The sequence below is a fragment of the Trachinotus anak genome, unplaced genomic scaffold, assembly GCF_046630095.1.
Source record: "Trachinotus anak isolate AG129_WGS33_773 ecotype Australia unplaced genomic scaffold, CSIRO_AGI_Tana_v1 ptg000018l, whole genome shotgun sequence".
NCBI lineage: Eukaryota > Metazoa > Chordata > Actinopteri > Carangiformes > Carangidae > Trachinotus > Trachinotus anak.
This window is the reverse complement of record NW_027273869.1, coordinates 6,139,636-6,155,353: the sequence shown is the minus strand read 5'-3', so window position 1 is coordinate 6,155,353 and position 15,718 is coordinate 6,139,636. Positions and strand designations below refer to the sequence as shown.

Below are 15,718 nucleotides of genomic sequence, written 5' to 3'. Positions count from 1 at the left end.
TGTCAATAATCTGTCAACATCAATTTCATCTCTGATCTTGCAAATAACAAGAAGCAAAAACTGATTCTGAAATGAACGAATTATTACCTGCTGCATCTGTATTTACCATATACTAATGTAGCAGATTATCCTTCCTTCTGTTGATTCTTTATCCTTCAATATATATGAATATTATAAATGAGCCATTTTTTGTTATTTGGCTCAGATTAATGAGAAACTGAATCAACCAGTAAGATTTTGTCTTTTCTCTCTGGTAGGTCAGAGGTCACAATTACACAAAAGCAGCCGTGCAGCTGATCAAATTGATTCATATATTTAACGTGGGGGCCAAACAATAAAAAAGTCACAAACCAGATGAAGAGAAACAAACAGGGGTGTGAGCTGTGAGCTGATGATCAAAACGAAGATTTCAAAAACGGAAAGCTACATGCTACACAAATGAGCAGAATAATGCATTTAAAATTGTATAGCGTTTGGTGTTTCATAATAAAAGCAGCTCTTTCTGACTGTGCCCTGGCTCCCATTGAAAACACAGTGCAAACCACCGGAGCAGAAGGTTTTACTTCTTAAAACATGCTACTGCTAAAACACACTCCTTCACTCACCTCTTGTACCAAGACTCCGCTTCTTTGTTCTCATTGGACGAGCGGAGCAGGCGGCCCAGGTTCACCATGGCAACATAGTGTGCTGGTTTGAGTCGAACTGCCTGCTGGTAATGAGCGGCTGCCAGCTCCCCCTCTCCTGGAGGAGAGGAAGACGGAGGATGGAGGAAAGAAATAAAGGAATGAAGAGAGGAAGAGAAATAAGGGGAGGAATTGAGAAGGAGTAAGGGAACGGAAATAAAAAATGGACACGAGTGAGAGAGCAGAAACGAAGGACAAACAAATAAGACAAACAAAAGGAAAGTTTTCCATCAGTATGTAGGACCGATTTGTGTCTGCGCTGCTTAAGTCAAGTGCTTTCACTTGTGTGGGTTGAGTAGGGCACTGGTTGCCAACCTTCTCCAACTCACGGCCCACTTGAAAATCTCAAAAATGTTGGCAGCCCTCATTTGACCCCGGAACAATATGGAGGCCAAACAATATGCAGTTTTTATCTTAATGATAACGACTGAACATTCAGGATTAAACTGAAAGCAGGGGAAACTCATTTTTTTTCCTTTTTTATTTAATCACTTGTCGATTCACCAGTCTCCAGTTTTTGCCATGGATGTAATCTTCACACTGAGATACGTAACAAGTATACAAAGTTCCTATCATTGTCTTATCACAGTGATAATATGAGAACATTTTTCAACATTTTAAAGATCATTTCAATTTAACACATTTAAAAACACTACTTATATGTTTTTTATAATTACATCTTTTCATCAAAATTGTAATTGGACCCACCCCACAGACTGGGAACCACTGTTTCACAGCTTTTCAGCCCATCTCGGTACAGCTTTAAAATCAACTTAGCCAACTTTATATTTGTCAAATGTGTATATAAGTAACCCTATTTTATTTAGCCTCCCCTAATTGAAATACAGCTGGAAGCAGAAGCTGTTGGTAGTGGTATTGTAACAGTTTGACTTATTTGTTTAATATTTAATGCTGAGGTTCCAGTTAGAAAAAACCTAAACTAAGGATTGATCAGTGTAGAACCTGGTATCCACATGTACCCACTTCACAATGAAGGCAGTTCGATAAGCACACAAACTAACAGCCTTTGCAAAGCAAAATTAGATAAATCATATATTCCATCCAGACTTTGTCATTTCCACATCTGACAGAACAGAGTTTAATTCCCTGGCCGCAAGTTGATTTCTATCATGTACAGAGAGGAACTAAAATCAGTGGCTGCCTGGAAGATGGAAAAACCAATCTAAATACTTAAGGTGCACTTGGGGAAATAACCAGAACGTTAAGTATAGTCAGTTTCTATCTAATTTGGTAAATCAGTAAAAACCAGCACAGGCTTTTACAAACAAATAAAAATCACTTTGACGAACAGGCAGTGCTTGAATGTTTTATTTCGAGGTAAACCTGTGTGTGTTTATGTAGTGGAAGATTATAGGGCTAATGGGAGCCTATGTTTACCCATCATCCCAGGGGCCGGAGAGCTGCTAGCTTGAACTCACCCGTATCCACCAGAAACACTCCATAGTTATTATGCAGGTCGGAGCTGTCAGGACAGTTCTCTATGCCTTTCAGATACACTTCATTGGCTTCAGGAAAGCGCTTCTGTGGGAGAATACAGATGAAGTGAACACAGGATTAAAAAGAGGAATGAACCAAGTTGTGTTCTGTACAGCTAGAGGTGTTTCAGAGGAGATGAATCTCCAGCTAAAGCTGATTCAATTAAGTGATGGGTGAAGTCAAATATGGTTCCTGTTTGTGAGAGAGTGGAGGCTCTCTGGATGTTTCACCTGTTCAGCGTAGAGTGACGCCAGACTGGAGTAAGCATCAGCAAAATGTGGACCGAAGCGGATGGAGTCCTTCAGCAGAGCCTCAGCCTCTTTCTCCTTCCCCTGGGACCTGGAACACAGCATCATCATCATCATCATCATCATCATCATCATCATCATCATCATCATCGTCATCGTCATCATGACTGTCATTGAGGTCATCATCATCATCATCACTGTGATCATGACTGTCATCAACCTCATCATCATCATCATCATCATCACCACTATCATGACCATCAGCATGACTGTCATCAGTGTCATCTTCATTATCACCATCACGAACATCATCATCGTCATCCTCATATCATAATCACTATTTCTATCATCATCATCATTAGAATCCTCCACATAATCATCTTCAACACCAGCATTATTATCATATGCTCATCATCATCATCATCAATATCAGCAACATCATCACCATCACCTTGATCATAAGAAGCAACATTATCATACTTTTATCCTCCTCATCATCATCATCATCATCATCATCATCATCATCATCACCACCACCACATTACCAGTGTCACATTTCAAGGTTGTCATGTGTCATTTCTGATAGGTTGCACAGCTTAAAGAGGGCGGGTCTTACGTAGTCTGTCCTGGTCTGAGAGCAGATGCAGGAGAGTAGAGACACACAGGAGCGTCGTCTGGGGACGGATGTGATGGACAATGAATCATAACCTTCAGCCCTGAAGTGTTTTGGTTCTGTCTGCGACTATTTTCTGCATTTTCCTTTTCTTGTTGACTGGCAACCACAGCATTCAGGTGTGTTGTTCAGGTGTGCTGTGGCCTGTTAGCAGTTGGTAATCAAATCCATTAGACCTAACAACAAATCATTTTATCATTGCTCCCTGTGCCATGACAGTAGCAGCAATATTTGCATAATCATCATCATCATGTTTTATAGGAGCTATATATGATTGTACACTTATCATTATCATCATCATCCACAATAATCATAATCATCTTCATTGTCACACTTCACACTTTCAATCACAACCATAGATTAGGTAGCTTTTCATTACACTGTCATGCAATTTTACGCATAATTTGTTCATGCGCAGAAACAGCACACTGACGCACATACAGACACACGCAGAGTCGTCGATGGCTCGGTTGTTTGTTCTTATAGCTCCAGTGATAACACAGACTGGTAATGGAGCTGAGCCATAATAATGGACTTTGTTTCGGCTTCATTTATTTATGTAATTTTCTATTAGAGCAGGCAGAGCTCAGGGCAGCACATGCTGTCTGACTGCAGACAAACAAAGAAAAAGAAATCACAACTGTACACAGCTGGTCAGATTACAGCTGTGGCGTCAGGAGTCGGGATAATTGATGACTTTCATTTAGTGACGGTGGTGGTTTGATTTTCAGCCCCTACACTCCCTGACTCCGGTATGACTAATGCCACTACATCTTTAGCTGACCCTTCATTTCCATCTGAGTACTGAGGCCATGTTTCAACATATCCCTCACTTCTGTTTGCGTCCACACTAACGTGCTGTGACTCCAAGGTCCGCATCAGCATTGCAATGAATCATAGCCATTAAAGTTTAATGATGCTTTGCTGGCTGAAAACCATGTGGGTGAGAATCTCCAGTTTAATCACACACCTGAGAGAAAAATCCACAGCAGTGTTCCTTTCCAAACCCAGGATTGATATTTCTGGGGAGACACTGACATTTTTGGACGAGATCAAATCATCCTCAGGTCTGTTTGGTTTGAGGCTGACACCCCCCCTGGGTCCCTTTTGGATCATGGATCATATTTAGTGGAATCACGCTGAATATTAACTCAGTCCCCTTTTGGACAGGATTCAGGAGGATGTGGGGACTGATCCTCAGTGATTTAAGTAGTCAGTCATAACTCACTCAGATCTGAACACAGACATTAAACACATAATAATGTCACTCAGTGTGACCAACACTTCCTGAGGTTATTATCTCTGATGTTTATCACAAATGAAAATCCACAAATGTGCTTAAAGGCACAGTATGTAACTTCTGCCACTGGAGCTTTTGTTGTGAAATAGCGTGGGTTCATGGGAGTCTTCACCACCATTGCTCTCAGCTTCTCCTGGTTTGGGCTCCTTCAGTGTCAGTGGTTGAGGAGGTTTTTACCAGGAGCTGAATTATCCACAGAGGTCTCCTCCTCTCCACAACAAACAGACCTGGTGATTATAACCTATAACAGCACTGGATAAAGCAGTTACGCTACACGGCAGACAAGAGACGTTAGGGAAGCGTTGGGAGCTGAGACTGCTGCTAACCTTTGTTTTGATTGCTTCTGTGATAACCAGATGTTCAGGAGGTTTTTACCGGCAGCCAAATTATCCACAGAGGCCCCCTCCTCTCCATAGCAAACGGAGAAGGGGATTGAAACCGGTAGAAGCACAGAATAAGGCAGTTTCATGTTAAAATTCTGCGATTCCCAGATGCTTTTTGGCAGAGGAGGAGCTAGGAGCTGAGCTGCCTACATTGGCCAAGCTTTTTTCTCTGATAACTTAAGATCCAGACATCTGATGACTAAAATCCTTCATCTGGTTAAAACTCACAGTTCAAAACAACCAGGGTGTGAAACTGTATCGAAAAAATGTGACTTAAAACAAGATTTAAGTCAATTTTGAGTTTCTGGCAGGGAACCACAACGCCGTCACTGACAGGTGACCAAAAGAAACGGATCATTACCGTGATTCTCTAAGTTTGAGAATTGCTGGAAACATTTAGGATAATGTAAACACACAACTCAAAAAAATATAAAGTAGTAGGTTTATGTGTTTTAGACATTTTTTAAAAGATATTTTTGTGTGCATTTTGTGCTCATGTGGTATGTGGCCCAACCACTGGGCTATCAGATCAACCCATTTCTAGACATTTTAATCTGGAAAAGTTACAGATTGTAACTTTAAAAAAGATGCTTCAGAACTGAGAATTCTCATGTTTTTAGGTTTTGTTTAGTGACAGTTGTCTGTGTATCAGTGGCTACGCTGTAAATAAAGGCTGATCACAGCCGATTCAGTATAATCCTAACTGGGCCAATTTGCCAGATTTAAACAAATATAGGCTAAAAAAACAGGGCTACTCCTCTGCTGTCGGTGTTAGCATGTTTCTAATTAGCAAAAACATCTTTGACCTCCATTTTCACACAAATATCAAATTTCACAATTAGCTGATTTTAAAAAAAGCATCAATACAAGAAAGTTGCTCAGAGGTGGTGCCATGCTTTGTGCAAAGTTACACTTTGCTATACTGTTGCCCCAAACCTCCCAAAAGTAGGACTCTGATGATGCGGTGATGGGTTCTTTGATGAGCTTTTTTGCTTGGGGTTCTCCCAGAGTGTAGGATTGCCACTGAACTTGCTCTGGATTCGAATGACTGCTGGACCAGAGAGGTCCTATTAAAAAACAGTAGGTAATGATGGGTGTAATTATTTCAGGGTTGAAAAATGACCCACAGTTAGAAAATCACTGACCAGCTCAGGTAATGTTAAGACCAGCCCATCTCCCCTAGAGAAATAAAAAGGGGCTTTAGGGTTAAAACCCTCAGAGTAAGGCTTGAGAGAGATTTATGACGCCTCTTACACCGACTGAGGAGGAAGAAGAGGGCGACAATGGCGCTTTACAACAGTCTCAGCCATAAAGTAGAGACTGTGAAGATATGATGTCGTTTTCTGATGTGTGGGTTCAATCGAAATGCACAAATCATAAGTAGGTTTTATGTGTACAGGCTAATAACTTAGAGATTATGCAGGTAAAAGCCAATATTAATGAAGAGCTCAACTACATAATGATATTTAATAATACAATGATACAAATAAGACTTTTACCTAGCACTTCTAGTAAATCTTGGCAAGCCACTGGCATGGCTTAAAAATAAAGTAATTATACCATTAGCTGTACTGCTTATCCTTAAGGGTTGCAGGGAGGGCTGGAGCCAATATCATCTGATATTGGAAAGGAGGCGGGGTCCATCCTGGATGGACTCTATCACAGAGCTAAGACATAGAGACAAACAACCATTCACGTGCACATTCACATCTGTTGGCAGTCGCCAGTTAACCTGTATGTCTTTGGACTGTGGCACTGACATGAACATGTAAACTCCACACGGGAATTCACAATGCAGAAATCAGACAAGTAAACAAAAAAGGGACTGTCACGGCCACAGAGCAGCAAGGGTCTGAACTTATATCATGTGTTCACGTCCTGCACGAGTAGTTTTGATTTTCTCCTGAAAACCAGTGTTGTGCCTGTCCCTCTTGTGTTTTCTGTTGCTTTAAATCATTTATGTGACATTCAAATAGACTAAATGTGAAAGTGTTTCTCACCAGGAGACTACAGATGTGGGTCCAAGTTGTTCCTTGTAAGTAATCAATACTGCAAGTGTCAGAAAGTGATGAATTTGACATTTGCAACGAACTGACTCATGTTCACAGTGCAGCGGTGAAGGGGAAAATTTAGGAGGAGGAGGTTTGATTTCATTTTAAAACGGCATTTTTAAATGAAAATAATCTCTGTCCAGACGATCATTTTAGCTCTGTATCAGAAATGACCTGCGTCCACACTGACACACCTGAAAACGCACACAATCATGACCATGCATGTACACTGGGCATGCACAAGCCAGTGTGAACAGGAAGCAGATTATCCACTCCGCAGTTGATCAGTTGTACAAAATACTACGGACAAGGAGCAACAGAGGCATTTGTAGCGTTAAAATCCAGAATTTAACTGGACAACAGCTGAGAGCAAAGACAACGAGTTCAGTAACACTTGTATTTTGTTACTCATGTTGTTTTCACCACTGGTGGCCGAGGCTGATAAGCGAAATCAGGGAGCGACTGGACTGTTTTCAAAGGTCTCAGTTGTTGCCCGTCCAGACTACAACACTACCTCAGAGTTTTCAAACTCAAACGGGGCCAGCAGTGTTTCCAAAACTCTGAGTTTTCAGGGCTCAAAAACTCGGGAGTAGTGTGGACGGGAGGTGAAAACATAGCAGAAGAGATGCATTTTAAAATCGTGTGGATCTAGCCTAACAATGGGTTTCAATCTGGCTGGTTCTACTTCAGCCTGAGGTGAAGCTAAACCTGAAACATGCACAGGACTGGGATCCAGGCTGGCTTTCAGGATCCCACAGTAACCTCTTCAAAGCTCCTCCATGAAATACAACTTCCTGCAAATGAGCTTGACTTATTGAAATAACTGCTAATCCTGCTTTGTTAAAAACACCCCCCGGGTCTCCTTTACAAAGCAAAACAAATGTTCTGATTTTACAAAGGCAGTGAACGGCAGTCAATGAAGTGTGTCTCTCTTTTCTTTGGTTAAAATCAGAGGTAATGGAGAGATGATTGAATGATTAAAGACGTTTCTTCTCTTGTTGTGCTCATAATTGGGAGCTCAGGGGCAAACAGATTTTTTTTTAGCAGCAGTTAAGAAGTTGCTGCTGGATCATTAAGATGGTCTCCAGCTGTGAGGGTCGTTGATAGTTCCGGGATCTCTTTGGAAAGTTAAGAAAATAAAACTTCCTTTCCACTAGAAACAGTTTGAAAGCTGCTAACACAACATTATCAAAGTCTCCAGCTGTGCTGCGAGTCCTCAGTTTCTGACTTATCTCTCAGAATGGTGGTCAGGATTTAGTTGTGAGCTGTCATCATGTGTTCTCAAAAAAGCCTGTCAATGTGTGTGTGTGTGTGTGTGTGTGTCTTACTTGAGGAGGTTCCCCAGGTTGAAGAGAGCTCGGTTATGCTGAGGGTTGGTGTCCAGTGCTTTCCTGTAGTAACGCTCAGCCTCCTCTGGGCTGCGTGTCAGAGTGCCGAGGTTGTTCATGGCGCTGGCGTGACGGGGGTATAACCTGAGGAGAGGAGAGGAGAAAATTTATTGTTAATAAAAATGCAAATATAGTGTAAATATAGTAGGAGTCCTTGGGGGGTCACACCCCCCTCATCGACAATCTAGAGCCTCCTGAAATCTTCAAAACCAAATGTTTTGGGAGGTCTCAAATATGTATCCATATATGAAAATTTATTTGCAGGTCATGGTCAAAATGTTTGATCCTCTTCAAAATAATAATTATAACAATAATAATAATCATAATCATAATCATAATAGTTGACAGATCATTTCCGAAAAGATTTACAACTGTTTCAGAAATATTTATAGCAATATTTCTTATGCTAGCAGAAGTATTTTACACATAACCATTGACTGACATTTTGTATTTTGCACACTGCACGTAACACAAATACATGTGTCAGGTTTCATTAATGTTTTACAGTTAAGATCTTCTTCATTTAATGATGTTATTTATATATCATTTCTATTTAGATGAAAGGACTGTGTGTCATTTCAGGTGCAGTGATGAACCCATAGAACATTTTATGTTTTAGCCTTTTTTTGCTGATTGTCTTGGTTTCCGGCAGCAGCAGCTGTTCTCAGCCCAAATAACCCTCCTGTCCACCACCAGACAGCTGACAAAAAACTTTTTTCAGAAGTTGCTGCAAAGATCATCATCTTCACCAAAATTCAACAGACAGGTCTGTTACGTCCTACAACAGCTGAACACACCGACACGTCTTTGAATAAACAGACTGACAGAATCTAACTTATTAACGCTCTGACATTATTAAAGACTCATTCCCATAAGTAAAACAGATGATAGCTTCACTTATGAGAAGTCGACAAAAAATGTTTTTATTCAGAACTCAATATGTGCTGGAATGTGAATTTACCTGAAATGATATGACAGATGGGACCATCAGTTGTACAATCATGAGCTGCAGTGGTTCAGGAAATCCTTTGTTCCCACTGTCATCAGACTGTTTAACACCTCAGCCAAAGGCAGTGGCTCATGACATGGACTAAAATCTGAACTGCATACATAATTGAAGTGTTGGACAATCTGAATTTCCCCGAGAGGATGAATAAAGTATTTTATCGATCGGAAAAAAAATAAAAATAAAAAAATAAAATTCAAACCACTGATTTTTGTGAAAAAACAAACAAACACCTGCTCATGTTTCCTTTTTTAAAATCTTTCATGTAAGTGTTTTACTTATCCAATCAGTTTGTGACTCATTGGGGTAATGACTTACGTCAAGGGTCTAAGCACTGCTGTAGCAGTCATTGTTGCTTTAATACTGGATGGCTCCCCCTGGCAGGAGACCTGTCTGTAACAGCCAGTCTGCCGGCGCGCTGCTTCTGGAACGGAGCTTCGCTGTCAGGCCGTGTTCATCTGAGGAACCTCTGATGGTCCCGCACTTCCAGATGGAAAGCATACCATAACATGATCATGATTGGGCTAAGTGCCTCGTCACAGTGATAAGGATTATCTTCAGAGCAAATGGTGCAGATAAATCAGCAGTGAGTGCGTGGAAGCTGCAGACAGCAGCCTCTCTGCTGACATTTACCGCCACCCTCCATCACCGCTACAAAAGGCCTCTGTGTAATTGGAATACATTTTTATAGTTAGAGTCCGTGATGGTGACACGGGCCTGACAAGATGCCCGGAGGCAGAAGGGGAGCGGATGCCGTGGAAATGCTCTTTACTGTTTCTATGGCAACCTTGTTCCACGTGGTAATGAGTTGGAGTTTCACAGCGCAGAAAGAGGAGCAGTTTCAGAAACACAAACAGAGAAACCAGCAATGAACAGCAATGGTTATCCTGGTCACAAAGTTCATTTGCAAGGGGTTATGCTGTAACTATGGAGGCTACATGCCTCCGCTCTAAAGCTAAGTTTTCCTCCTCAAAGTTTTAACTATACATCATGGCTACGGAGATGCTGGGATGCAGGAACTGTGACTGACTGCTCACGTTTTCTTCTCCTAAGTTTCTAATAAAACTGATATTCAACAAGGTGACATTCCTTCCACCACTGGCACCACAAAGGACATGAAGGAATAACAGAATACATAAAGAACAATACATTTCATTTAAGTACAATAATGCTGTTTCGGGAAATCTGATACTAAACTATCAATCAAAGCCAAGACTGTAGATATTTACAGTGTGACGCCTGTTAATCCCTTACATCACACTTAAATCTGGCTTCACACCTTTGGGTGGGGGTGAACATGATGTGGTCTTGTATTTCAGGAGCCCTGTGATGTTTCGGAGTCTACAAGGCATTACTTGATTATTAAAGTGACCGATGACGTACTAATTAAAACCCAGAGAAGTCACAGCCATCATCATTTTATTGTGTTGGCATTTCGTTTCTGTTTTTCTGTGAAGCTCACACAAATAAAGATTTTTCTTTATCAGGTAATTAAACTTTGACCTCATGGTTCATCTGGATGAAAAGTCAGGGGAACCCAAAGTTATTTGATATTATCTGCACAACATCCGACCTGTAACTGTTGGAACATTTTACTCTGATGGACCAACTCACCAACTGGCTGACACTGCCATCCTTAGAGCCCTGGCTAAAGGTCACTGAAGTCAGCTACTTCAACCCTCCCTGCAGACAGTGGTAAACTAGAGGAAATGGACGCATCAGCTTCTGCTTTTATCATCGGTGTCACATATACTTTAACTTTCTGATGGAGATTTGAAGAACCGACTGTTCTGTCTTTCAGCCTCTGACCTGGAAATCAATCAAGAGCTGCCATCATTCAAGACATCCTGATACTTAAATACATAACTGAGGGGTAAGAAAGACGCTGGATGCATCCCATTTCCCTTACTTGATCATTCCTTCCTATAAATCCTAACTTAAGCCTGGATCGTTCCTCTCCTCCATCTTGAAGGTTGTCCCAATTACTTCTGCTCTAAGGAACGAGGAGACCATCCTTTGCTGAGGTCCGACAGAGATCTGTCAGTGATTGGACACTGAAGCTGATCAGACTGACCTGAAACCGGATCACAACATCACCAAAGAGGACAGATAAAAAATATGAATAATATAAAGGACGCGAACACGCAAAAACCATGCGTCCGCCATTTCCTGCACATGGATTGGCATTTTTTTAACACAAATGTGTGATGAGACTGTGCGCACCTCACAGATCCTTTTGACCATGCGCATACATGGTTTTTTAAGAGCAAGCTAAGGTAGATACAGTGAAGTGAAAATGCAAAAATAAAGAGTAGACGTGGACTTGAAGATAAAACAATCAAACCTGTCTGGTCCAGTTTCTCAATGAATGAGATTTAAATCATGTGTATGCATATTCCTGGTTTTGTGCATACACATAGTTTTAGTTGTGAATCTTCACAGAGTTTTATGCGTATGGCCCCTGGGCAGATAAATCACTTCTACAAATGATGAGACTTTCTAATCCTGACCTGGATTATTCAACTGTGGATTTACAAACTGAATGTCCATAAATTTTGATGAAACTAAACAACAAATTAAAAAAACATGTTGCTGCCAGTAGAAATGTTGCATGTGCACTGAGTGTGCCTGAGCAGTGACATTCATTTATACATCGACTCAGCCGTACACTGTATAAACACAGAAAACAAGCTAATAAATGTGCTGTTTCACAAACACGTGGTGTTTGTCAGACCACAGCTGTGCAGGTGGTGGTGGTAACTATGCACCCTCGTTACTATGTGGACAGCACATACTGTATATGAGTAATTATAAACCATTTAAAGTTGTCATATGAGGCTGAATGACAGCTGATCCAGCTGTGCTGCCATCATTAAAAATGGATGTCGCTTCAGACGACGGTTCAAAAATACGGACAAACTCGTTTCTGTGATTCCTCCCATCTCTCCTTGTGTCTTTAGTAGGAGGGACTAAGATGCAAGGAAAGGACACAAGGGAGGGAGACATGGAGGCAATTAAGAGAGTTGAGATGTACATCAGAACTGACTGTGGCAGACACAAATAAAATTACATTAAATAAAGATAGAGGACATAATAAATAAATTAAGAGTGGAGATTTACTCTTGTTGATGCATCAAGTCTGAAACTGAGACATTAAAACAGCAACAAAAAGAGACTTTCATCAACTTTGGAAATTCAAAATGTGAAGGTTTCAAAGGGACCCTCTCACTGCCTTCTTTGGAGACTAGAAAACCATAGGCTCTATAAAAAGATGGATGTATCCTTCATGATGTCACCCATAGGTTTCTGCCATCTTGGCAGTGCCTGACTCCACCTAACTCCTGGCTAATCAAAATGCAGAGACGTCGGGGCATGCCGGTTTGAGGCCAGCATACACTCACCCACCTGTCACTCAAAGTGGCACAAACTCAATTAAACATACGTTCAACCCTAAGAAAACTGAAACAAGTTGAGTTGAGTTATATAAAAATGAATCCCCTGTGCAGTTGTCATGAAGGAGGAAATTAGCTATAGAGACCAAAACTGTTTTTTGTACCAGGCTGTAAACATGTTTATTTCTGCTGTAAATTCAGGCCTTTTAACATGTGAGTCTGTGGGGATTGACTCGCTTTTAAAGCCAGCCTCATGTGGCCAACAGAGGAACTGCATATTTTGGCTCTTCTGAGTTGGCTTCATTTATCAGCACAGGAAGTTTCTACTTGGTCAAAATCAGTAGGTTTATGACTGGACTGTGTGTTCAGTGTGAGGACGGAGTTGAAAACTGTTGTGGAACCACTGTAAACAACTACTTTCAATGGAAAGTTACTAGATGTAATAACATGCTAATTAGCATGTTCATGACATCACTCAGAGACAAAGTTTGAAGCTCATTCATCTAACATCCTGCTTATGTCAGATGTCATGTGCTCACCAAAGAGAGCTGCGTCTGCGGAAGTGAAGCTGGACCCCACATGCGCGGCAAAACTGGCAACTCTCTTCTACGGAAAGAAGTTAAAGTTTGTCTAAAAAAGTCACTGGATTTGTCGCTAGGTGCTGAAATGTCCGTAGATCTAATGACAAAGGTGCTAAGTTGGCAACACTGGCTGTAAACAACCCCCCGATGATGTAATAGAAAACAGCCAGAGAGGAAACTCCAAAACTTTGCGACCTAACCAGTGGTGTGACTTGATCAGTCAGTCAGTCAGTCACGGACATTTGCGTCTCAAAGGCCTCACTGTTATACATGGAGGAGCAGAAAGGAAGCGGAGGCTGGTTGATTGAAGTGACAGTGAGGGGTGTGGTGGCTGCTGCTGGTCTCTGCCCGGGTTTGGTGGGTTTTAAAGCAGAGAGTTCTCGTGCTGAAGCTGCCACACACTGACAACACACAACTCTAACTCTGCTGAGAGAGAGGAGGGAGTAGGAGAGGAGGAGAGGAGGAGAGGAAGGAAGGAAGCGGCGGAGGGAGTGGGGAGATAAATGAAGTAGGGGATGTAGAGATGGATGTGACATGCATCTATTACAAATAGAGAAAAAGAGGACGAGTGGCAGTGGAAGATGAGAACGTCCACTAGAGTTTAACTGTCCACAGATTACAACAACATCAAAGTCCATTATCACCACTGATTAAAGCTGAACAATGGATCCTTCTTATAATGAAGTCTTGATTGGAGTGCAGTTAGATGGCTGCCATTGATTTTGAAGGATATAATGACAACTGTTTCTGGCAGATTTACTCAGCTGGAGCTAATTGAGAAATGTTAAGCAAAGGGTATAATTTACACTCTTTAAAATCCTATTTCTGCTCCCGGATTTGTATTATTTCAGTTTGATTTTCTGTCTTTGAATTGTTCTTTTACAGTCCTGCCACCACAGACCAGGCAAGAGAAGACAGGGGCTGAGTCACATTCATTATTACTGTGAACTCACAGCAGTGAGTTTAATGAGCAGCAGGAAGCGCTGAGGTATTTGTGTTACTTTCCTGCCCTGCATTGTGCCTCCTGGGCTACATACGGGGTATGCTGCTTTATAGGTGGAGGTTATTGTTGCTTTGTGAAGCCTGGAGGAAAGACCAGCAGCAGACTCCTCTGCATGGTTTCTGGATTACAGACATATATTATAATCTGTATTTTTAATTATAGTTAATACTCTCCTAAAGAAACACTTTAATAGAACATCAATCCGAAATATGGAAGCAAAGCTCAGAGCACCTTGTAATAAACCGCAAATACTTAACAGCATTATAGGGTTAGTTCATTAACAGAACATAGTATTTTGATTATTTTTAAACAAAGATGAGATTTTCTGTGTTAGACTATCAGTATAATGGAACAAGCCAAGAGTAGTTTAAAGCCTCAACAACAAGCAACTGCTTTATTTTATTATTTATTCTGCCTAAACCTGGATCATAAATGTAAGTGTAGATCATTAATATAGATGTGAGCTTTAATTTCTACAACATAATCACAGTTCTATCACAATTGCACTTGAGATGTTTTCTTCTAATTGTGAAGCCCTAAAACTGATTTTCACATCTTTATCTTCTGTTTATCTCACACATGTCAAAGAAAGTTGAAAAAAATCTGTCTGTGGAAGAACTTTAGGGAAATCCTTTGGTTACAGTTAGGGCACTAAAGCCTAACAATGGTGTGTTTACATAGATTAAACTTAAATAAAACTAGCTGTATGAACTCTAATTGAATACCAACCAATAGACAAATTAATTAGAATTAATTAGTTGATTATCAAGTAAAAAATGTCAGTCATTGTCTGGTTCCTGTGTCTCAGATGTGAGAATTTGCTGGCTCTCTCTCCGTTTAATTTCATTCTAACTAAAGTCCACAAATAAATATCGGCCAGGTTACACATGAACTAATCTGAAAAAGTGAAGACCAGAGGTGAAACCATGAGAGAGGAGAAGCTGAACCACATGTGTGTGGCTCCTCAGGATCCTCTCCACTGACTAATGGACACTGTCGTTCATCAGTGCAGCCTGTGTGAGACAAGACCATTACATGCATGAGAGCTTGACCCAAAGTATCATAGTGTGTGTGTGTGTGTGTGTGTGTGTGTGTGAGACTTGTATTTCAGTTTGTGTAAGCACATTATATTAATTGCACTGGGGATTTAGAGTTTAATTATGTGAGACAGGACGTCCAAATTTGTCATCAATATTTGTCCTTTGGAATCATAACTGTATACATGTGCCCTTAATCCTGTCATACTGTGAATTCCCACCGGAGCCAGCCACTAAAAATAAACAGCCTGCACTATAAGTACAGCACAGTATGGTACACTGGATAAAAGCCAGCAAATGGTACATGGTTTCCAAAAGGTCCTGTGAAATACAGATGCCTTATTTTACATGCAGTGACCTTGAGTTCCTGGTGATGTATCATGAGCCAAATATATATCAAATATGCTTCTAACCTACTTCTACAGCACTCTACCCATCTGTCTTCCTGTAAAGGTCAAAATCTACACATCTCTGGA

General features: G+C 40.9%; 1 protein-coding gene across 1 annotated transcript in view; it reads right to left on the bottom strand.

Moving 5' to 3' along the window:
• The window catches only part of tmtc1 (transmembrane O-mannosyltransferase targeting cadherins 1), a 147,079-nt gene that overhangs the window by 13,887 nt on the left and 117,474 nt on the right, over positions 1–15,718 (bottom strand). Inside the window, exons 11-14 of the mRNA XM_071501868.1 lie at positions 8,164–8,307; positions 2,411–2,519; positions 2,123–2,225; positions 606–741 (exon numbers count right to left, since the gene is read on the bottom strand). Of these exons, the coding sequence (XP_071357969.1) occupies positions 606–741; positions 2,123–2,225; positions 2,411–2,519; positions 8,164–8,307 (492 nt within the window). The remainder of the gene's footprint in view (positions 1–605; positions 742–2,122; positions 2,226–2,410; positions 2,520–8,163; positions 8,308–15,718) is intronic.